General features: G+C 35.7%; 1 protein-coding gene and 1 non-coding gene across 2 annotated transcripts; one reads left to right on the top strand and one right to left on the bottom strand.

Annotated features, from left to right (window-relative positions):
• Positions 1-15,111: 15,111 nt before the first annotated feature.
• On the bottom strand, positions 15,112-16,131 carry LOC133779586 (uncharacterized). Its single transcript, XM_062219532.1, has one exon. The coding sequence runs from the start codon at positions 16,129-16,131 to the stop codon at positions 15,112-15,114; it is 1,020 nt and encodes a 339-aa protein (XP_062075516.1).
• An 88-nt stretch (positions 16,132-16,219) lies between these two features.
• Positions 16,220-16,326, top strand: LOC133780710 (small nucleolar RNA R71). Its single transcript, XR_009869530.1, has one exon. It is a non-coding gene; the product is annotated as a small nucleolar RNA R71 (small nucleolar RNA).
• Positions 16,327-26,232: the final 9,906 nt, after the last annotated feature.

Genomic DNA, 26,232 nt, shown 5'->3' on the forward strand with positions numbered 1-26,232 from the left:
TATACGAAAGGTTAGTTTCCTAAGTTTACTTATTGCTGGTCGCAATAAATAAACTTAGGGGAAAATGTTTATCCAAAAAAAAAACTGTGGATGACGTGGCAAGAATTTTCGACACGTGGCAGAGGTGTTGCTCGCCTATCGACCAGAGATACTTCCATATGCGAGGTTCAAGTTTTATATATGACCAGCCTGGTCGTATACTCCGTTTATTTATGTATAAATTTGCATAGTTGTAATGATAGCCAAGAATATCTCTTCATTATAACCTGAATATCCATTTATTAAGGAAAATATGATTAATTGACTCATGTAACCCTCCTTGAGCCTATAAATATACAAGAAATAGCTCAAGGGGGGATCTTTCTTCGAATCCTCTTTTCTGATCTGAGAAGAAGATAATTGTATTGCTATTATCCATCGTCTGTATTGTTTCTCCTTCTGAGGTTTGTGAAACTCAAGAACCATAGTTCTTTGATCACGCCTTTGAAGCTCAACATTAATAATAGTATCAAGTGGACGTAGGTCATTACAAATCTTTGGGATCAAACCACTATAATTCTTGGTGTCATTTACTTTCCATTAGATTGTATTCTCAAGCATCGTACTATTTTCCTGTCGTATATTTGACTCCGTGTCGTTGGCTAATTTGAGGGCCAACAATTAGTAATTAAATAATTGAAAATTGGAAAAATATAATATTCCCGATTGTGGGAATATACCACACGCTGAGCACAATCTCAGGAATTGGGCTTGTGCGTGTGGCATTGGTAATGTACCAGACATTGGCTTTTTTATTTTATTTAATTAATTAATAAAAGGTTTAAATATGGATATTTCCTATATTCAAATTGGTATCTACATTGTCTTAATTATTAAATATATGATAATAAAAGGATAATCATAAAAATTAAAATTTTGAAATTGTGAATTTGAAAATTTTAATTTTGAATTATGGTTGTCATCATTTTCCATAAAAAATATGATATCTTAATTATTGGAATTAATGTTTATTATTTAATTAAAAATTTGACACGCCCAACACACTCCTAGGACAATGCTTGTGAGTGTGGCATAGTAACAATATACTAGATATTGGTTTTTCAGTTTTAATTAATTATTTATTTTTTTTTTTAAAAAAAAGGAATAGTTTCTGTTTGAATGCCTATGATATTTATTATTATTATCATCGCCATTATTATTATTAGAATAATATTATTAATTATATAAGTACTATATGATAGCTTTTAGGTTAAGGTTAGTATTGGTAATTATTTTTTTATATTAGAAAAATATAAGTGTGTTGAGAATATCTTGCGATTCACAAAAATTAAAATTTTGTTCTCTTTGTACCTATACATATTTTGAGGTGTAGAGAACGTCCAGAAGATCTTGATTGAGTATTGAAAGCGTTGGATAGGAAGATCAAATTTTATACGAAAAGACTCAAGAACTCTTAATAGGTTTCAAGAGGTATGTATATCTATTTTTAGGTTTAGTGCATCTATATATATAAGTGTATATATGTATATGTATGCATCTATATATGTATGCAATATAATGTATGTATATTGCATATTAATGGATCCACATATAAATAGTTATATGATTTTTTTTATTATATACGTATACCACCTACCGCAATTTCCACTGCGCACTAAGATCATGTTCCTAACAAATTATTAAGGAACGCTTTGATGAGGAACGCTGACAAAATGATGAGGATGCTTTGAATATTTCGTTGCACAATTTCTTGCTTAGTTCTTCTGATACTAATATTGTCCCAAAAGAAGACTTCAATATTTTAGATAGTGGTGAGTTTTCTCAATTTCCTTGGAGCAATGAAGTTTTCAAGGCCGCTGTTGAATCTTTGAAGAAAAGGATTGTTGGTAAGAAAAGTCAAAAAGAGATGAACAAAGATGGAAAGAAAAAAAAAACAAGACTTTTTATAGGTTTCTTGGGTTTTCATATGCCTTTCAAGTATGGTTCTTTGAGTGTTGCCCATACTTGAATGAGTGATATTGTCATATCTCTCATTGATCAATCTCATGCATTGTCAAATGGTCAAGGAATACTCAACCTTCATTCTCAGAGGTGACTTAGGTGTTATCTATGAATGTTGTGAAGGTATTTTTATTTTTAATGTTATATTTTTGTATATATATATAATTGACATTTTTTTATTTTCTAGTTGAAATTGAGAAATCAATATCCTACTTCTGAGGAGAGAGAAAACATAAATGAAGAATTTTTTCCAAAAGAAAAGAATGCTCTTGAGGTTGACAATGATGTTCTTGAAGAATCTAGAGTTGCTCATGGAGTTGCATCAACTAATTCTAGAGTTGTTGCATTAGGAGATGATGACTTTGTGGAGACCCATCCTCAGTCTGTAGCAAGTGGTTCTTCACCTTTTTTTCCTATCATCCTCCTCAATCTGTTCCTGGGGATTGTTCTAATCTGTAAATTATGATACGCAGGTATACATAATCAATTCAAGTAATATAGATAGTAAATAAGAATCATTCCCACAAAGACTATAATCCAATTACCAATAATTTCTCTTTACTTTCTATTTGGGAAGTAAAATTAAGATGAATAAATCTAATTACAAACACAATTTAAATAAGTGTAAATAAAACAATTAATCAAAAGATGAAAATCAATAATAAAAATACCTAGAGTATTAACTTAATCAACTTTTCATTCTATTAATTTAATAATCAGATCTAAATTTCTTTCTTCCTATTCTAATAGTATGTTAACATAAATCGATTCCTATTCTTTTTCAAGATATACGATCTCAACCAATATGCAGGTTTTCTACATCTCTGTGATAAACTTAAACATATAGCAGGCATTAAGAATAGAAACTTAATTGCTACACAAACCATGTAGGTACTTTCGTCCAATATGTAACCTATGTCTATATAACGATAGCATATTCAATTCTCATCTTTCGAATTTTGAATCAAAATCGTAAATCAAGCAAATATTGATCAAGTATTTACTAGCATTAAGCAAACATTATATAAATTAGAATAAAGAAGAAGAATTAAGAGAACAACATAATAACATTAAATAGAAATCCAAGTGACTACATTAAACCCTAGAGAAAGAATTTAGTTCATATCAGACATGACTAAAACAACAAAATAATTATTCAGAAACATAAAATTCAAAGACTTGAAGAAATAAAAAAATATGGAAGTGCAGAAAAAACTTGTCTCAGAATCAAATTTAATCTCTAAATTCGTAATTAAAATTTGACCTAACCCTAATCAAAACCTAAAGTATGAATTTATACCAAAAAAACATGATTTCCTCTTTTTTTTTTCATAGGCGGGTCGCGACTTGGCCTTTCTTAGGTTGTGTATTTTTAAAGCTCTTCAAAATCTGGTTAGCCCTCCAGGCGTCGCGGCCCGCCTCTCCATGGACCTCCTAGATTCTCCTTTGACTTCATCTAGAACCGGGACTCTATTGACCAAGTCGTAGCTCTAATTCCTTTTAGCAAACCTTCAGCCTCTGAATTTGCTATAGTCACAGCCCTTAAGCCCATGTCGTGACTCTAATTCTATTTTTTCTTGATTGTAACCTTTTGACATCCTTCCTTCATCAAAAAATTATTAAAACTCATCCTTAGCACCAATTTGAGTCAAACAACCACCAAAAGTTCAATTATTCCACAATTTCCTCTTCTTTTAGCATTTAACTCACGATTCAACGCACTGACCTACAACAAGGACAAACAAAAGCGTAATCTTGCACAAAACAAACATAAAGACTCAATATTACCACAAAAACAAATCCTAAAACGACACTAAAATGAAGTTATCAAACTCCCCCAAACTTACTTTTTCTTCGCCCTCGAATAAAGGAGTCAAAACTCACATGAAAAAGTATCAGAACCTAAACAACCAACACACTTGAATCAAGTCGACAACAATAATTTACGCCTCAAGCTATGATGACTAACACACTTATATAATCTCCAGGAAAATCAACTTACAATCCAGAATTTCAGTCAAAACATTCTTCCAATTCACTTATGTCCAAACAAAAATAAAATCTCTCAAAATCATGATTAATAAATCAAATTCATTTGAATCAATTCATGATCACCAAAAAATTTCATTACAATCAATTAATATCATTATCCCATAAGCTTGCTATACTTACTGTTCTCCACTAATGTAGAAACACATGCTCAGAAATCAATAAGACTTTCACAACTTATAATTGAATGGCTTAGGTAAAGGTAGATGAAAAAGCCATTTAAGCTAAAGTAAGCATACAAACCAAACAAACCAATCTTATGACAAACTTACAAATCCAAAAACAATCTCAAATTTCTCATTCTTTCTTGTTTTGAGAGAGAATTCATAAACATGATTTTTTTTTTCTTTTTTCATTTAATGATATTACTGTAACGCCCTAAACTCCAGGGATCGTTACGGTGAGCCTTTTAAACAGTGCTAAACTCGCTAATCGAGTCATTTGGCCATAATCGTGTAACTAAATATGATTAGCGGTTTAGGGATTAAAAATTTTGGTTAAGATATAATGTTTCACTAAAACGTTTACTATATACATTGGGATCCTAAAATATAATTTAAAGGTTTATTACAATAAAATAATTACAACCAGCTGATCTAAGCAGCAAAATAGGGTTTAGCCCTAGTTCCTCTTTCAACCCTCGGCCGTGGCGGTTGAGCAGTCGCATATGTACACATCGTCACCTAAGCTCTCCAACTCAAGGATGGTCAAGCTTTCTTTTGCCTTTACCTGCACCACATAGCACCCATGAGCCGAAGCCCACCAAGAAAACTCAATATGCTCATGAACAGTAATAACATGTCATCAAATCATAAAGTGCATGCCTAACAATAATAGCCTTAATCACGCATGCAAATAAGTTCAGACAATGAACGAGTGACTGATCAACAAGTTACCAACAGGGGGTCTACACCTTTAAACGAGTGACTGATCAACAAGTCACTAACAGAGGGTCTGTACCTTTAAACGAGTGACTAATCAACAAGTCACTAACAAGGGGTATGTACCTTTAGCCATGTGACAAAGCAGTCCCCTGAGCCTTCTAGCCCTGGCTCTGAGAAACTAGTCATACACTAGACAAGCACTTATAATTTTCATCGAACTTAGGGTCGGTCCAGCATTAATACTCCATATGAGTCATTCAATGCCGATGTCGATTAGATCTAATCTTTTATCGGCTCTGCGTTCATGACGCTTATACCGCTTCTGACTCTTAGGTCAGTAACACGCGACCAGTGCCGATTCAGACTAGTAAGTCAGTGCCACGCACAAGTAAGCAATGCTACCAGGCATAAATCATATGTCAAATATCCGAACACATGGCATTCAACATTCTTACTTAACAATTGCTAGCATAATTAGGATCATGCACAAACACAGAGACTCAAGCTCTGATAAATCTCATATTTAACATTCATGGCATGCCCTAACCACATGTTCCTCGTGCATCACATGCATCACATTTAAACACTCAACATGCCTCAATAATAACCATGCATGTCATATACGGGGTGCAGTTTTCTTACCTCTAGTTCGAGCGAGAAATAACAATTGAACGACCCTTAAGAACGATCAATCCTTTAATCCCTTAGTGGTCACCTAGTCATAACCAAATATGGGATTCCATCAATAAAATCAATAATAAAGGTTCCCGGACCAAGACCTAGCCTCCAGGACATCAAATCCCACCAAACCGAGTAGTAGGAACGATCCCGAGGCCTAAGGTTTGAGTCCCCAAGCCAAAAACTCAATTTTGGACAAAAATGCTCTTAAGGGCCGCGGCCCTACATCCACCATGTCGCGGCCTGCCTCCCAAACAGAGGCGCCAGCCTCAAGCTCCTACACCCTATGCCGCGACATTGTCTGACCATCAGCAAAAAGCCCATGTTTTCTCCCATCACAACCTCATTTTTTCCCTCTTTTAATCCTTCCAAAACTTACTCAAACATCTCCAAATCCAAACCAAGAATTCCCACAACACAATCAACATTCCCAAAACAAAACCCAAGCTTTGAACCACCAAAAATCACACAAATTACACAATTCTATAATCAAAAGTTTTAACTCAATACTAACTTCAAAATAGAGTAAAAACCAGAAATTTCAATGCTAAATCTTACCTCAAGCTCAAAATTAAGCCTTCTTCAATGGCTGAACACAAGCCTAGAACCTCAAGCCTTGAATCCGCAAACTTAGCTTCAAAATTCAAGAAGAAAAGAAGAAGAAAATGATGAACAGATGAAGAGGAAGAAGGTGAAGGTGAAGGAGATGCTCTGTTTTTGCTTAACTTTCCATAGCCTTCTCAAGTTATATCTATCCTTAGGGTGAAAAGACCTAAATGCCCCTAGGCTTATCTTCTTTCCTTAACAGCCCCCAACGGCAAAATTTTCCTTTCCCATCTAATCCCGCAAATCATAATTAACGTCCTCCAATTCCCATTATTCTCAAATGCTAATAAATCACATCCCATTACCCTTTAATTCCCGGCAATGTTCTAATCACCAAATTACCCCGAGACTCACCCCGAGCCCCGAAACCAACCCCGTTATGACCAGACCGATAACTTGCATTCCATAATCTTCTCATTCTGAATGACTCGAAAAAATCCACATATAATGTGGTATTATTCAAAATTCACCCACATGCATGAAAATGCACGATTACGCCCTCAATGGGCCAAATTACAAAAATGCCTTTATAATCAAAAATGGACCAATATGCATGCATTATCATCATATCATAATATAATCCACATAAACATGCATATAATCACTTAATAATTTAATAAATCAATTATGGCCCTCCCAGCCTCCTAATCAAGGTCTTAAACCTTATTAGGGATTTTGGGGCATTACAACTATCCACTCCTTACAGAAATTTCGTGGTTGAAATTTATCTTAACAGCCCGGAATAAGAATTCTGCACAACTGATTCCAGTTCCCAAGATCGTTCCCTCGACCTCACTATTTCTGTATCATTACCTTGACTCAAGATCTAACCTTGTTGCTAAGAACCTTATTCTTTCTGTTAAAATCTGAATTGGCTACTCCTTACAGGATAACTTAGCCTCAATCTCCAGATTCTCATAACTCAACTGATGAGTTTCCTTCCAACCCATGTCCTCAACATGGAAATACAAATACACTGTACACAACTGACAGCGCCAAAACTGAGGTCAACCCAAAGGCAACCTAACCGGTCCTATCCAGGATTCAAACAGTCATATTAATCTAGGGCTCAACTTTCCCTTAACTCCTCACCCATTTCAATGGTGATACTTAAGGAAGATACAATCTTCTACTTGGAACTCCATGTTCATACTTTTCAATTCCATAAAAAATTTCCATTTACTCTGAGAAGTGAGCATCCAAGCTCTAACCTCTAATAATCTCAATGGTCCCCTGAACTACCTCAGGATCAAAAATCAACACCTCATCCATCTCATTCCAATGCACGGGTGATAAACATTCTCGTACATACCTCATCTCATAAGATACATTTCTAATACTAGATAGCTCTCTCTGATTTACCACCAGTCTGAGGATAATGAACTATACTGAATTCAATCTATATACTCATTGCCTTCTGCTACCTTTCCCAAAATTTGGAAGTAAAAACAAAGTCCTCATCTGATAAGATAGACCTCAAATTCCATGAGGGCGCACTACCTCTTCCACAAAGAGGTATGAAATCTGATCAGATGCATTACTTGTCCTTACTGATAGAAATGAGCCCACTTGGAATACTGGTCCATAATGACCCAATGCCAACTCATACTGACCCACTATCCTGGGCAGCCCCACCGCGAAACCCATCGCGATGTTTCCTTATTTCCACTATGGAATACTCAGAGGATACAATGGCCTTACTGATTTCTGATACTCTGATTTGACCTGCTAACAGGTTAAGAACTTTGCCACATTTACCATTATGTCCCTCTCCATCCCAGGCCATCAATATAAAGCTTTCAAACTCTGGTACACCGTCATGATGCCTGAATGAAGAGAATAAGAGAGTAGAATAAGATTCATCCAGAATCTCCCATTTAATCTTAGTGTCCATCAGATTCCACAACCGATCTTTATATCATAATAACCCATACCTGACACTTTAACACCCTTAGCTAATCCAGCTAAGACTTCCCACTCAATCTTTCCTATATGTGGTTCACTTAATTGTGTTCCTTTTCATCTTCTCTGAGATGGTAATCTCAAGCATAAAATTGGCCACCTGGCCAACCAGAAACTCTACTCTAGTTCTGGTCAGATCCTTTAACCAACATGTTGCATAAGCAATCACTTTTCCTTGTCACTGAGATGTCATAACAACCTACTAACTGATTCTGATTTGCAAAAAGACTCAGAACTCTTTCCTGAAGTACCTATAATATCCTGCCCGTCCAAGGAAACTCCTGCCCCTAAGGCATTCCTTGACCTTGGCAAATCTTCGCAAGAAATATATCACAATACCATCGTCCAAGACGATCACAAATCCAATCCAGATAAACTTTGATTACTCTGATCATCTAATCCATCCAAACATAACTTAACGTTAACCAAATCCTCAAAGTATAACTCGGCACTCTTAGTGCCCTTATCAAATATAACAGCTGACTTCTACATAATATTTTTCCTGATCTCTAGCTGGTACTAGCCAGATCAAAGATCTACTTTTTTAGAATTCCATCTTACTCAATAACTGAACCTTTAAGTCTTACAACTCTGCTGAAGCCATTCAAAATAGTGCCCTAAACCTAATTTCATTCCTGACACCAATCAAATCACCATTCTATCTCTTTACATAAAGGAAACCCTGGCAAGTCCCCTAGAAGCACATCCAGAAACTCACAGACTAATCCAGTCTATCCTGATCCCACTGGCACAATCTAAGTGGTATCTACCACACTAGCTAAGAGTTCTATGCATCCCCCTTGCAATAGATCTCTAGCTCTAAATATAGATGTCATCAGCATACAAAATCCATTCACAGTGCCAACTATCACAAGGCTTCCCACTCTCAAGCCCAAGAGTTACTATCCTTTCCTTGCAATTTAGCATTGCCCCATACTTACTTAACGAATCCATATCCAGGATCTTCCTGAAGTCAGTCATAACCAACTTTATCATATCACTGATGAGTGCTTTATCATCATAACCTAACTCATCTCTTAAATCACCAGGACAGTATTACTTTCCCATCATAACATAACCATGCGATCTGCATATCATCTTTATGCTTCTCTATATGCAACAAACAAAGGAACAGCATGGCACCAAAACCAGTCAGCATAATACAAAAGTCAGAACTAGATAGTTGACCTGCCATCCCTGAGGAACCAGTCTCAGTCTCTGACTACATTGGAACGAACACTCAAGCTGAAGTCAAGTTGTCCATCCCCTTTTGCTCATCCTTTCTTAGCCTTGGGAAATTCTTCTTACAATGCCCAAACATTCTACATAAGAAACATGCTCTTGCTCGGCATTCTCCCAGATGATGCCTCTTGCACCGAGTGCATACTGGATAAATTTTCCAGCTTTCATTCTTGCTTGCTCCAATAAGTGGAGGTACCACTACCTGAGCTTCGTGCTCCCTAGCACTCTTCTTCTCATTTCTTATCCTCTCAACAGCAGGAGCGTTCCCTACCACCTGAGCATAGGTAGAGATTTCATGCACTGGGGCAACTCTAATGCCCTGAGCTATTTTGGAATTCAACCCCTGAATAAACCTTTCCTTTCGAGCTACATCTATGGGTACCATGTCAAAAGCGAACTTGGCCAACCCATCAAATCTGTTAATATACTCGGTTACTGTTGCATTTCCCTGAACGAGATTCAAAAACTCATTCATCTTAGCAGTCTTGGCTGCATCACAGTTAGATCTTTCATTGAACAACTACCTAAATTCTTTCCAATCCATCACAGCTGTGTCTCGTGTCTGGGATACTAATTCCCACCATGTCCGGGCATCATCTTGCAATACATATGTAGTAGAGATCACCCTATCGTGACCTACCAGCCCCATACTATCAACAATGGAACCGACCATGCCCATCCATTGCTCAGCTCTGAATGGATCTAAGCCTCCCTCAAAGACTGGAGGGAAACACTCTTGGAATCTTCCACAAAGAAAATCCCACCTGCTCTCAACCCTAGGCTGAGCCAAAGTTGGTGCCACTCCTGGCAAAACAAAGGAAGAGGTGTCTCCTGACAAGTTCCGATGTTGCTTCAAACACCTAATCCCTTCCTCATGCCTCTGCAATCTTGATTGAAAATTTGTAAACATTTGCTGGAAATTCTGAGGGGTAGATGAAGAACTGAACCCCTGGCTGAAACTCCCAGCCTTGGTATAACCACCACCAAGCCTCATTATCTGCCTTGGATATAAACCTGCTAATTGAATCTGCAGTCAATAACTTGACCCATTAAATATGATGAGCATATCAAGAGCTTTCCCCACGGAAACAATCTTACCACACCACATTCACAAACCATTGCGGTGCTAAAAACATGCCCATGGCATTCATTCATCAACCATAATCCCTGCTCTTCCAACATTCACACCATGCCTCCAACTCCAACATGTAAATATCACAATTATATATATTCATGGAGTAGGTAATCATATGATCACATTCATATATGTATTCATGGAGCATGTAATCATATAGTCAAGAGCTAGGCTCTATCAGAATCTCATGCTCTCTACTACAATGTGCAGGTAAAACATTTACATTCTATTTAAGCAGTTAAACACATAACTACAGAAATAGTTACCATTCCCTGTGTGAGGTTATCTTCAATGACGACTGTACATACCCAGCTTGTCTACAGGAACCCTTAAACCTTGGCTCGCTCTGATACCAAATTGTAATGCCCTAAACTTCTGGGACCGTTACGGTGTACCTTTTAAATAGGGCTAAACTCGATAATCGAGTCATTTGGCCATAATCATGTAACTAAGTATGATTAGTGGTTTAGGGATTAAAAAATTTGGTTAAGATATAACGTTTCACTAAAACGTTTACTCTATACATTAGGATCCCAAAATATAATATAAAGGTTTATTATAATAAAATAATTACAACCAGCGGATCTAAGCGGCAAAACAGGGTTTAGCCCTAGTTCCTCTCCTCTGTCGTGGCGGTCGAGCAGCCGTATATGTACACATCATCACCTAAGCTCTCCAACTCAAGGATGGTCCATCTTTCTTTTGCCTTTACCTGCACCACATAGCACCTGTGAGCCGAAGCCCAGCAAGAGAAACACAATATGCTCATGAACAGTAATAACATGTCATCAAATCATAAAGGGCATGCCTAGCAATAATAGCCTTAATCACACATGCAAATAAGTTGAGACAATGAACGAGTGACAGATCAACAAGTTACTAACAGGGGGTCTACACCTTTAAATAAGTGATTGATCAACAAGTCACTAATAGGGGGTTTGTACCTTTAAACGAGTGACTAATCAACAAGTCACTAACAGGGGATCTGTACCTTTATCCATGTGACGAAGCAGTCACCTGAGCCTTCTGGCCCTAGCTCTGAGTAACTAGTCATAGACTAGACAAGCACTTATAATTTTCATCAAACTTAGGGTCGGTCCAGCATTAATACTCCATATGAGTCATTCAATGCCGATGTCGATTAGATCTAATATTTTATCGGCTTTGCGTTCATGACGCTTATGCCACTTCTGAAAATTAGGTCAGTAACACGCGATCAGTGCCGATTCTGACTAGTAAATCAGTGCCACACACAAGTAAGCAATGCTACCTTGCATATATCATATGTCAAATATCTTAATATAGGGCATTCAGCATGCTTACTTAACAATTGCTAGCATAATTAGGATCATTCACAAACACAGAGACTCAAGCTCTGATCAATCTCATATTTAGCATTCATGGCATGCCCTAACCACATGTTCCTCATGCATCACATTTAAACACTCGACATGCCTCAATAATAACCATGCATGTCATATATGGGGTGCAGTTTTCTTACCTATGGTTCGAGCGAGAAATAACAATTGAACGACCCTTAAGAACGATTTATCCTTTAATCCCTTAGTGGTCACCTAGTCATAACCAAATATGGGATTCCATCAATAAAATCAATAATTAAGGTTCCCGGACCAAGACCTAGCCTCCGGGACATCAAATCCCACCAAACCAAGTAGTAGGAACAATCCCGAGGCCTAAGGTTTGAGTCCCCAAGTCAAAAACTCAAATTTGGCCAAAAATGCTCTTAAGGGTTGTGGTGCTACATCCACCATGCCGCGGCCCACCTCCCAAACAGAGGCGTCAACCTCAAGCTCCTGTACCCTATGTCGCAGCATTGCCTCCCAAGCGTCGCGGCATTTCCTGGCCATTAGCCAAAAACCCATGTTTTCTCCCATCAAAACCTCGTTTTTTCCCTCTTTTAATCCTTCCAAAACTTACTCAAACATTTCCAAATCCAAACCAAGCATTCCCACAACACAATCAACATTCCCTCAACAAAATCAAAGCTTTGAACCACCAAAAACCACACTAATTACTCAATTTTATAATCAAAAGTTCTAACTCAAAACTAACTTCAAAACAGAGTAAAAACCATAAATTTCATGGCTGAATCTTACCTCAAGCTCAAAATTAAACCTTCTTCAATGGCTGAACACAAGCCTAGAACCTCTAGCCTTGATTCCCACACTTGAATCCTCAAACTTAGCTTCAAAATTCAAGTAGAAAATAAGAAGAAAATGATGAACGAATGAAGAGGAAGAAGGTGAAGGAGAAGCTCTGTTTTTTCTTAACTTTCCACAGCCTTCTCAAGTTATATATATCCTTAGGGTGAAAAGACCTAAATGCCCCTAGGCTTATCTTCTTTCCTTAACAGCCCCCAAGGGCAAAATTGTCCTTTCCCATCTAATCCCGCTAATCATAATTAACGTCCTCCTCCCATTATTCTCAAATTATTATAAATCACATCCCATTACCCTTTAATTCCTGACAATGTTCTGATCACCAAATTACCCCGAGACTCACCCGAGCCCCGAAACTAACCCCGTTATGACCAGACCGATAACTTGCAATCCATGATCGTCTCTTGCCGAATGGCTTGAAAAAATCCACATATAATGTGTTATTATTCAAAATTCACCCACATGCATGAAAATGCACAATTACGCCCTCAACTGGCCAAATTACCAAAATACCCTTATAATTAAAAACTGACCCATACGCATGCATTTATCATCATATCATATTATAATTCACATAAGCATGCATTATCATCATATCATATTATAATTCACATAAACAAGCATATAATCACTTAATAATTTAATAAATCAATTATGGCCATCCCGACCTCCTGATCAAGGTCTTAAACCTTATTAGGGATTTTGGGGCATTACAACTACACTCCCCCAAGCTTATTTATTTCTCTCTCTCTCTCTCTCAATTTTTCTTTTTCTATCGACACAAATTTCCAAATATAAAAGTCACTACAAACCATCCCTCAATCACTTTTCATATGCTCATTCTATATCAAAGGAAGGAAAAATAATAAAGTTTCCAATAAGCTCAAAATAAGTGTCAAACAAAAAGAATCAAATTAGGCTCAAAATTGGGTAACTAAGGATTAAATAATAAAGGTTAGCTTGAAAGGCACAAACATTCCAAAGAATTGCCTAAATCATCTTCCTAAACATGCATCATCTAGGATTTGATCTCAAATAGCAAGCAAACAAGTTCTAGGATAACAACATTTTCATAATTTATTTTTTTTTCAACATTCAACAAGCATAAAAATTGTTCAATTACCCAAAATTTATTAAAAATCATGATTAAGCTCTCAATTATTTAAGTGGAATCATGTAAACATGGTAAGAAATATTCAACCAAGCACACAGATTTTTATAGTTTTCATTCTATTCAATTTATACAACACATCATTCAATCATATTATCATTGGCTAATTATTGTCAACTTGATTCAACTAACACTCTAACCAACCTAGACAAAAAATAACAAACACAACACAACACAACACAAACAAAATAACATAACATATACAAAACAATAAATCCCTTCTGCCAAACTTAACCTAAACATTTTCCCCAATGTTTAAATAAAAGCTAAAGGAAATGAAACTCACCTGACACCTCATACTACTTAAAATGATACGGATCAAGATGGTGAATCAAAAATGGGGAAAGGAAAATTTTTGCCTAGGTCCGAAGTAGCGCTGCAACTCAAATTAGTCTCATATTTAATAGAATTTAAAATAAAATAAAATAAATAATAAAATACTAAAATTAAAGTGTTCATAATCCAAAACTTAAATAAAACTAATAAAAAAATTACAAATAAAAGATTGTAATGCCTCCAAATGCGCTGTCAGTGGCGTCATTTAGCCAAACGCTTTTTTTTCTTTCATATTCAACTTGGACCAAGTCCTTCCCTCACATCCTTGAGAGCCATAGTATCATGTGTTGGCCCTCATTTCTTGTGAATAGAAATTGGTGAATCTTTACCCTGCTCATGTAACATTCGAATCCTCTCACTAAAGAACTTTTTTAAATGATGGCGCCCTTTTCAAACTCTAGTTTTAACCGCAAATCTTTGCTTAGAGACTTCCATTTTGTTCTCTCCTTGTTTTACCACTTCAACTCTACAACAAGTTGGAATTTCTGTTGCTGCAAAAACATTAAATATTACCTCCTCTTTTTGCACTCGCAGCTTTAACTCACCCTTTTGTACATCGATCAAAGCCCTACCAGTAGCCAAGAATGGTCTTCCAAGTATTATTGGAATATTTTCATCTTCCTCCATATATAGAATAATAAATCCAACATGAAAGATGAATTTATCCACTTTCACCAATACATCCTCAATCACTCCATGAGGATGTTTGACTAATCTATCTGTCATCTGGAAAGACACGGAAGTAGGCCAAGCTTCTCCCAAATTCAACTTTTGAAAAATTGATAGAGGCATTAGATTCACACTGGCCCCCAAATCACATAAAGCCTTTGTCACCATTGAGCCCCTATAGAACACGATATATTGAAACTACCAGATCTTTAAGCTTTGGAGGTAGTTTCTTCTTAAGTGTCGCACTACACTCTCAGTAAGTGCCACTGTCTCATAATCCTCTAGTTTCCTTTTCTTTGAAAAAAATTCTTTCATAAATGTCACATAACTTGGGATTTGTTCAAGTGCCTCAGCAAACGGGATATTAATGTGTAGCTTTCGAAAGATATCCAAAAATTTAGAAAACTTCTTGTCAAGCTTATTCTTTTGAAGGCTCTGAGGATATGGGATTTTTATATGGTGATCTATACTTATTTCTAACTTCTTTTCTAAGTTCTCAGTAACATTAGACCCATTCACTTCCTTCTCCTTATCAACCACTTTTGGCTCTTTTAACTCCTTGACACTCCTCAAGGATATTGCATTGCACTGCTCTTTTGGGTTTACCTTAGTAGTGCTTGGTAAGTTTCCTTGAGCACGGTTTATCATCAAAGTAGCCAACTGCCCCATTTGAGTCTTCAAACTCCTGATAGATGCCCTAGTTTCTGTTATGAATTGGTTTAGTACATCAGGTTGTACTTCAGGTTGTTTCATATGTGTTGGCTGATGTGGTTGTGGCTGTGGAGGTGGAAATTGTTGTTGACTTTGAGGGAAAGGCTGTTGTGTAGCTTGATTATTTGTCCAAGAGAAGTTAGGATGATTCTTCCACCCTTGGTTATATGACATCAAAAAGGGTTTGTTGGTTGGCCTTTGACAATTTCCTGTTGCTTCGACTTCTTCCATATGTATATTATTCATATCCATGGCAGGATGTTGATTTAATGGATGAGCATTCCCACATGTCCCACATAAACTCTGAACTTGCATGGTTTGGGTTGACAGGTTGCTCTGTTGTAACTGCTTCGTTAAAGCTGCCACTTGCGTTGTAAGCATTGTAATGGCATCTAATTTAATCATACCAGCCACCTTCTTGGTTTGTCCCCTTTCAGTTGACCACTGGTAGTTATTCATTTCCATCTCCTCTGGCAATTCACACGCCTCATTAGCACTCTTGCTCATGAACGCATCTCCTACTACAGCATCTATTATGGTACGAGTAGTACCATTCAACCCATTATAAAAATTATGGACCAACATCCACTTCTCTATACCATGATGTGGACACTTCCTTAACAACTCTTTAAATCTTTCTCATGCATCATACAACGATTCCCCTTCTGTTTGATAGAAATTATTTATTTCCCCTCTCAACTTTGCAACTTTTTCTAGAGGGAAAAACTTTGCTAAGAACTTCTGGTCTAACTCCTCCCATGTTGTGATAGAATTAGGTTGCAGTGAAATTAGCCACTCTTCGCCTGATCTCGTAGAGAAAATGGGAATAATCTAAGTCTAATCACATCATCACTTACCCCATTCATCTTAAATGTTGCACATAGCTCCAAGAAATTGGCTATGTGCAAATTTGGATCTTCTGTGGGCAACCCCCTAAACTGAACAATAGACTGCACCATTTGTAATATTGCTAGCTTAATCTCAAAATTATTTGCTGCAATAGTGGGGTGTCTAAGGCATGAATGCACTCCTGTGACAATAGGAAGTACATAGTCTCTAAGCGTCCTTGGTCCTCGTTCCACTGGGAGTTCTACAATATTTGGGATATTATTAACATTAGCAACATTATACGCTGCATTTCCTTGATTCTCAGTCATGGAAAAATATAGCCTTTTCTTTATCTTTCGATTCTGTCTACACGTTCTTTCAATTTCAAGATCTACCGGTATGAGCTCCTTTTGTCTACTTCCCTGCATACACCAATAATTCCTGAAAACGCAATACAACCTTGATCCAAATGAGTGTAAATATAAAAACCAAATTAGTGCAAAAAACAATTAATTTTGATATCGCATACTAAGTCCTCGGCAACGGCGCCAAAAACTTGATCGAAAAAATATGATATGAAACTATACGTAATCGATTCAAGTAATATAGATACTAAATAAGAATCGTTCCCACAGAGACTATAATCCAACTACCAATAATTGCTCTTTACTTTCTATTTGGGAAGTAAAATTAAGATGAATAGATCTAATTACAAACACAATTTAAATAACTGTAAATAAAACAATTAACCAAAAGATGAAAATCAATAATAAAAAGACCTAGGGTATTAACTTCATCAACTTTTCATTCTATTAATTTTACTAATCAGTTATAAATTTCTTTCTTCCTATTCTAATAGCAGGTTAACATAAATCGATTCCTATTCTTTTTCAAGAAATAAGATCTCAACCTATGTGCAGGTTTTCTACATCTTTGTGATAAACTTAAACATATAGTAGGCATTAAGCGAAGAAACCTAATTGCTACACAAGCCATACAGGTATTTTCGTCCAATATGTAACCTATGTCTATATAACGATAGCATATTCAATTCTCATCTTTCGAATTTTGAATCAAAATCATAAATCAACCAAATATTGATCAAGTATTTACTAGCATTAAGCAAACATTATATAGATTAGAATAAAGAAGAAGAATTAAGAGAACATTGTAATAACATTAAATAGAAATCCAAGTGACTACATTAAACTCTAGAGAAAGATTTTAGTTCATATCAGACATGACTAAAACAACAAAATAATTATTCAGAAACATAAAATTCAAAGACTTGAAGAAGAAATAAAAAATATGAAAGTGCAAAAAAACTTGTCTCAGAATCAAATTTAATCTCTAAATTCGTAATTAAAATCTGACCTAACCCTAATTAAAACCTAAAGTATGAATTTATACCAAAAAAACATGATTTCCTCTTTTTTTTCATTGGCAGGCTGCGACTTGGCCTTTCTTAGGTCGCCGTCCGTGTGTAACGACCCAGATTTTCAAGACTCGATAATGCAGAAATATAAATGTTTTCATTTAACAAAATGTCTCAAAAACCCATAGAAAAAAAAACTTTTAAAAAGGTCGTATGGCCATACTTAACATTTAGTTACAAACATGTTTTATAAAGAGTAGAGTGAGCCTAGTTTAGGAAAATTACACAAAATTTCCAAAAATAAAACGGCTTCCCAAAAGGTCGGTCCACATGTACATTTGCAAGGAAGACTCCAGCGCTCACTGCTCTGCCTTGCCCTTGCCCTTACCTACAACATGAAACAACTAGGTAAGCGAAAACGCTTAGTAAGATCAACTTTCAAACAAAGCATGTAGAGAATTAGGGTTCCGGACCCTACACAATCAATTTCAAGAGCACTAAAGCGTCCTGGCAAACTTATGGTCATGCCTGATAACCAAGGATAAATTAATTCATAACTAGATAAAAAATCCTGCACTCAGAAAAAATCTCAAAACAGGCAGATATATATATCACAATTATATCTTATCAACAATTATATCCCTGCACTCAGAAAATCCCAGAGCAAGTAGATATATTATATCACAACTATATCTTATCAACAATTATATCCCTGCACTCAGAAAATCCCAGAGCAAGCAGATATATTATATCACCATATAATTCGAGACCAACGCTCGACAATTTCCAACAATTCAGGCGTAACGCACCCTCCAATATAATTGCTAATCTGTAAAAGAGAACCGAGTCTCCACACTAAGATCTAGCCAATAAATATTCTCATCAAGGGTGACTATCGTGTTACCTAGGGCATCGCTACTTATCCAAGAGTGTAATCCAATTTACACGGTTTTACGGAGACTTCTATGTTAATCAGTGGTGCTGGTGAGCAGTGTCCCCTAGGGTGTTCAGCCTCACTCAATCTTGGCAACCCCTAGTATCTCTAGGCACTCTCACTAAATGGCCAATATTCACGGCTGCTATCCGGGAATAACTTATCAGAGCACTTGCTCGGATTCTAACCATCCAATGATTAAGTAAGCATGAGGGCCCCTAGGTCCCATTTATTTTGGCGCCCCTAGGTTTAACCAGCTTATCCTCATCTCATGGCCACTCGTCGCGGTAATGAACCGGACATAAATAAAACCAAGCAGTGTGACGGGGATCAACCGTCTAGGATATGACGGACATCTACCGTTCATATTTTCTAAATCAGCACTCACTAGACTAACGTCTCTAAGCAACTTTCTATGACAGCCTATATATGTGCATGTATCCCTATACTAACATACAAGACAATAATCATTTCATGTTGCAGCCATACAATATAAGTTGACTTACTTGGAGTCCTTAGCGCTCAGCAGGTTTTCACCCTCCAACGTTCAGTCCAGTTACGCTTAGCCAATACTGTAGTTATCCATACAGTATACTCGGATTAATCATGGCACTCATAATTCATTATTATTATTTTGGGCAGTTTGGTCATTTTAATAAAAGTCATTTGTAAGGATTTATAATCCTTATTTGGTTTTAAACCTATTAAGGAAATTCATACAAAATATTCGAGACTAAACCCTAAGTCTCGGGGAGGCCTATCCTAAGGTCTCGATACCTAGGCTCGGGTATCACAATGGTATTTTCCCACAATCCGCTAAAAATCTTATTCTTTCAAGATATCGCTATTAACCCGCACTTTTGACTAGTCGGTTAAAATATGTAAGATTTTAGCCGGTATTATATCCAGAAAATACTAATAAATTCCTTAATTATTTTTAAAGAAAATAAACTCTTAAATTTTCCTTTTATTTTTCTTAAGGTTTTAATATCTAAAAACCGTTTTAAGAAAATTGCCTAATTTGTCTTAATTAGGAAAACCGTTAAAAATTTCTCATCTTGACTAATTAATTTTCCAAAATCAATTAATCAATTTTACGTACTAGAAAAATAATCCATTTAATTATTTTCTCAAAATATAGGGTTTTAAACCCTCTTTTAATTTATTAACTATTAATAAATTAAATCTCTTATTTTTAGAAAGAATAAAAACTCTTTAATAAAAATAATTCATTTAAACTCAAAGGGGTAATTTTAGTGAAAATATGATTTCAAGACTTACCAATTTATATCTTGAAATAAGCAAAATTTTACTTTTTACCTTATGTTCCAAAATCTCATTTTTACACTAAGTGTGAAAAGCCTATTTTTCACATTTTTAACTACATACTTCGTTAGTTCATAACTTGAAATTTACTTACCCAATTGTTACCAAAATTTCCCAATTCCATTTTTGTTATGCCATTTAGGTCTTTGTAAAATCTTAGGTCAAAATGAGCATTTTTTATTGGTGAAATCATTTTCCAACAATGAGGTAAAAATGACCTTATTTTCAAGTCTTTTTTTTTCCAAACTTTGACAGTTAATAAATTTCAAACCGTTCAATATTTTCTTACCAAATTTTATAGTGGAATAATAGGTTATGCCAGAAATATGTCCACAAAATTTTAGAAAAAAATGGGTTCATTTGCTCTATATAATGGCTGTCCAAACTTGGTTCCGAAAATAAGAATACGAAAAAACAGTTTTTTACCTAAACTTTGAAATAGCATAACTTACTCATTTCTAAACATTTTTTTGTGTTTCAAAAGCTCAATTTTATGTACTCAATCTCAACAACATCACAGTACAATTTAATTTTATAAAACCAATATACAGTGGCTGCTTGACCCCTTGGAAGTCACAGCTCAAAACATGTTTTGTTTTAGGGTATCCTACAAAACCCTTGGGGGTTTTGGTTCCCATTTTCACAAATCAATACACAAGCATCGTAAAAATTATTAAACAACTACCATAACCTCATTACATCACCAATAAGAAACTTTAAGTATTAAATATACAAAATAATGCTAAAAACTAAAAACCCTACAACAAAATCATCAAAAGTAAACTTTTTACCTCTTTGGTGTTCTTGCTTAAGGTTTGGACCTTCCTATTAGCTTTGGCTCCTCCAAAACCTTTCAAAAACCCTAACCAACTTCCCCCAACAACATAGTTAATTAGCTATTTGAAACTCTATGCTTAAAACTTTACAAAAGCCTAGATTAGTGAAGCTTTACCTTAGGGAAAATACTTCCTAGACCAAGACTTAGCCTCCAAGTTTTCCTTGGTGTTCTTGAGGTTGAATATTGAGGGAACACTTTGAGAGGTTTTCAAAAATCAGATGAGTGAATGAGAGAGGGAGAGTGGTCAGTTCTTAGAGTTAGAATTGCTCACAACACTCTTCAAAATATCACAAAGTACTTGAGTGCTTTTCTACCCACTTACCCACTTGACTTCTTCATTAAATGGGATTTAATCTTTATAAAATTGGGTTCACACCACTCTAAAATACCACATGGCCGGCCACCCTTTTAAATTTTATCTATGTTTTATATAATTTTTTTTTTAAAGGTTAATAAATGTTTCATAAGAAGAAAAGTCCAAATTGGCTTTTGACACCTTTTTCACTCTTATTAAGTTTTAATCACCAAACTTAACATTAATTAATTAAATTAAATGTCTCTCATATTTAATTTAATTAATCACATAATAAAATTTAACCTAAGGTTCATTCATGGAATAAAATTCCCCATTTCGGCAAAATTAGGCATTTAACACAAAATGCCTTAAAATTTCCATTTTCTTTTAGGTTTATTATTTTTGACCAAACTTTAACTTTTATGAATGTATTTTATGCCCAAAATATAATTGCCATGATTTTTCATTTTATTTTCCGAGATTTTTACCCGATCAGAGTTTTTTGTGTCGGTCCAGGACCGAAAGTCTTATCTTGACTTTTAAAATCACAAAATTCATATTTTGGCTAGCAATAACTCATGGAATACTTACAAACAAAATATAATATTATTTAAAATAATATTCTTAACCCGGGGGGAAAATCCCGACCCGAGTCGTTTAAAGGTACCCGAAAACGTAGGACGTTACACCGTGTCTTTTTAAAGCTCTTCAAAATATGGTTATCCCTATAGGCGTCGCGACCCTCTAAACCCAAGTTGCGGCCCGCCTCTCCATAGACCTCCTAGATTCTCCTCTGACTTCTTCTAGCACCGCGACTCTATTGACCAAGTCGCGGCTCTAATTCCTTTCAGCAAACCTTCAGCCTCTGACTTTGCTAGAGTCGCAGCCCTTAAGCCCATGCCGCGACTCTAATTCTATTTTTTCCAGATTTTAACCTGTTGGCATCCTTCCTTCATCAAAAATTTATTATAATTCATCCTTATCATCAATTTGAGTCAAACAACCACCAAAAGCTCAATTTTTTCACCATTTCCTCTTCTTTTAGCATTTAACTCAAGATTCAATGCACCGATGATTAGTGCTCAAAAATATCATTTTATTAGTCTTTAAAGTGTAAAATTAATTAAGTTTTAATTAATATTTTCATGGATTTATTGTCATATATTTTATATTTGAAAATATTAATTTTAATTTAATTTGTGTTTAATTTTCAAGAAATAAAATATATTTTTGACACAAAGAAAAAGAAAGGAAAAAGAAAGAATTAAAATTGAATAAATTATGAAGAAAATGACATTTTTGAAGGAGAAATAGGCCCAAAAATCAAGTCCAAAATGGAGCCCAAACCCAGCCTATGGCTGTTCTCACGCTGCCACGTGGCAGATCCTCATTCGCCCAGCCGAGCCGCGCCTAAGCCAAGCCGTTCCTCCAGCATGTGACACGCGTCCCACACAGCAGCCTGACGCCAGCCGAGCCGAGCCGAGCTGCCCCTGACACGCCCTGCCACTTCTGCCACGTCTGACGAACTGCACCTGACACGCCAGCCTGACGCGCCTGCTTTGTCTCCCACGGCCCGACCTTGACTGACGCCTTCAGCCCAGCAGCGAACCATAGTCCGCCACGCGTCCCACTCGTCAGCCCATGCTCCCCAGCACCCGACCACGACCAGTCCGTGTCTCCCATTTTCATCAGCTTTTTAAGCCACTTTCCCACTATTTTATACACGGTTTTACACGATTTTGAGTCCTATTTACACTATAAATAGAGTACCAAATGGTGTAAAATCTCATCAGATTGTGCAAGGGAATAGTAGAGAGTATTGGAGAGAAAAACACTTAGTTTTTCATATTTTTCTTTTACATTTTTGTGAGTGAAAACAATGCCTATTTTAGGCTAAATTTTCTTGTGGAAAGGCTAGAGTGGAGTTCATGTGTTACATTATATTTTTAATATATTGATTCTTTATTTTGTTCTTCATTTCTATATATTTGTTACAATTAAATTTATTTTCTTCTAATTTTTGTTCTAAATTTATTATTATCTTTTACATAAGTCTAGTCATGCTCTTCTTATGTAATTTAGGTTTTTAATTTAATTTAGAATATTTGTTATATTATATGCTTTTTACTGCATTCTGCCATTGGTATTTTGTCGCTCTAAAGTATATAATATGATAGGTTTTTAAAATTAGAAGTTAGTATAATTTAATTAAAGAACATATTTTAAGGTGAGCTTTATTATATATATTTTCCAACTATAATTAATGGTGTAGAATTATAGTTAAGTATAATGGATCAATTTTATTAAAATATATATATATGTTTGCATGAATAAAACTAATGCCTTCCATACTTTCTTTCTGATTCTAATCCCTCGATTTTATCCATTTAATGTTTATATTCTTTTTCAAATTCACATTTTTCCAAAGTTTATTATTTTTAATTTACTAATCTTTCTTTTAATTTTGTACTTTACCTCTCTGTGGAAACGACATAGCCCGATAACTACTGCGACCGCTTAGGAATTTATTGGGCGATATCAACCGACCTACAACAAACACAAACAAAAGCGTAATCTTGCACAAAACAAACATAAAGACTCAAGATTACTACAAAAACACATCCTAAAATGACACTAAAATGGAGTTATCATGTTCATCTCCTTTGTTTGATATGGCTCAGGTTTCACTATGCAGCATGCAAGCACAATTGCGAACCTTAGAAGCACGCAACAAGAGATTAGAAGAATGCAAAAGAGATTAGAAGTAGGCAACAAGGTTGTCATTTTTTAGTTGTCTTCATTGAAAATTCATGTTTAGGAAGGCTTTTTGAAGGTTCATAATTTGTTTAGTTCCCAATTTTTTTAGGGAAACGTGTATGTATTGTTAATGGATCTTTTATGAATTTTTGTGCTTTGACATTTAGTTCCCATTTTTGAATGTATGTATGCTAAGGTTGAGTTTATTTTATTTAAAAAAAAACTTATAAATATATCTATATCATATTTATTTTTTTACTTGCTTATCTGTATGTTTGTTTTGTAGGTTGATAATGTTCATGAGATTTGTGAAGTTCCATCTCAAGTTGCCCAGGTTGCTGAAGTTGCTATAGTTGCACCTCAAGTTGCTGGTGAAGTTGATGAAGTTGCTTTAAAGGTTGCTAGTGAGGTTGTTGAAGTTTCAACCCCAATTGTCGCGGTTGCAACTCAGGTTGTATTAAAGGTTGCTGGTGAGGTTGTTGAAGTTGCATTCCCAGTTGTTGAAGATCCAGAAGTTGCTGGAGTTGGAACCCATGTTACTAGTGAGGTTGCGTGAGGTTGCATCTGTAGTTGTTGGAGATCCAAAAGTGTCTTTTCAGATTCTTTATCGAACATCGAATTGGAGAAGGCTATACAAAATGCCTATACAATTGTAGATGCCATAAAGGAAACATGGGTATAGTTTTAGTCAATGTTTCCTTATTTATTTGTTTTTATTTAAAGTTATTTTGTATTAGATATTTTATGGTGTTTTGGGTTATGTTTTTATGGCTTATGGTTGTTGTAGTTGTTTTTATGGTTGTTTTGGTTGCTCTAATGAGGCATTTTTATAGGTTTTTGTTCATGTTGACTGTCTTTTTCGCTATCAACTAATTTAAAGAACTTAAAGAAAATGCAGTAAGAAGACATAGATTTTACATGGTTTAGATTATTAAGTAACCCTCGTCCACGATTCTATTGTATTAGGATTTGAGGAAGCTTAAAGGTTTCAAGATTCTACGAGGTTTAGGCAGCTCTTGGTAGTGCTCTGAATACAAAAGTTTGACTCCTTTACAATGGGTGTCATAGCCTTATTTATAGTGGCTGAGGACAATCAATTCCCTCAACAAGGATTTACTACAAATATTCTCAATTAATTGGGGTCTAAATGCTAGTTAATACACATTCTCATAATATAAGTGGTGGTGGGCCCGTGCGTATCACACGAGGCCCATTTCCTAGGTTGCAGCCCACAAACTCTTGGGAAAACATGTCCCTGACATTGTTAGGGCCTGACAATGTCAGGGGGTCGCTGCACGTTTTCCACATCATGCAGTGCATTGGGACATGGTGCTTGCCACCTGTACATAATCGACACCACAACTTGAAGGAACAGTAGCTTTGTCGGACAACTGCTTGTGGTCCAGGATCATTGTACATGACACCTAACACTTCCCTCCAGGCCCCAAAGACAACTCCTACAGGCATGGAGAACTAGATGAACATGAGATCATGAGGACTATGATGATGGTCCTAGGGAAGTAACACACTTTAAGATATTCATCTCTGGAGGCGGATCACAACACACTAGGAAGGGCTTACTTTTCGAGGAGCTCTAAGGGAGCTCTAGACTTCATTAACTCTTGTGGAGCTTAATTACTTCTTTAATGACTACCACGTGTCAATTGGTGAAACATGAACAACAGTTCACACTACACTTATTTTTATTCAACTTTCTTCTTCTTTTTTTCTTATGTTTACTTCTTTTACAATTATGTCTTCTTATAGGTATCTCCTATTCCTTGCACAACTATTTTTCCTTATGTTAGTAGTAGCAAGAGTAAATGTTACTCCTGGTGTACCAAAAAGGACAATTAAGCTTCCACCATGCTTGCAATTACATTTTTTGCAAACTTATTATTCTTCTTTTGGGCAAAGTAGTGTGATTCAATCTACATGAGGGATCAAGGTTGTCAAATGACTTTTCCCATTGGATGAAAAAGTTGGTGAATTTCCCAACTTTACCATCGTTCAAGATTTCTACAAATGGCTTGATAAAGGAATGAAAAATATTAGTAAGTAAGTAATGTGGTTGATTTAGTTTCTTCTTATCTCTATTTTGGTTATTTCTTTAAGTTTTCCAATCACATGTTGTTTATTTGATTTTTATTAGATCGAGATTGTACTCTAAGGATGACAACCTAATGATTCTTGGGTTGCAACTTGGGGTTGGTGTTATTTCTAAAAAGATGTAGTTTTATGCACTTCAATACAGT

This window comes from Humulus lupulus, chromosome 5 (genome assembly GCF_963169125.1).
Source record: "Humulus lupulus chromosome 5, drHumLupu1.1, whole genome shotgun sequence".
NCBI lineage: Eukaryota > Viridiplantae > Streptophyta > Magnoliopsida > Rosales > Cannabaceae > Humulus > Humulus lupulus.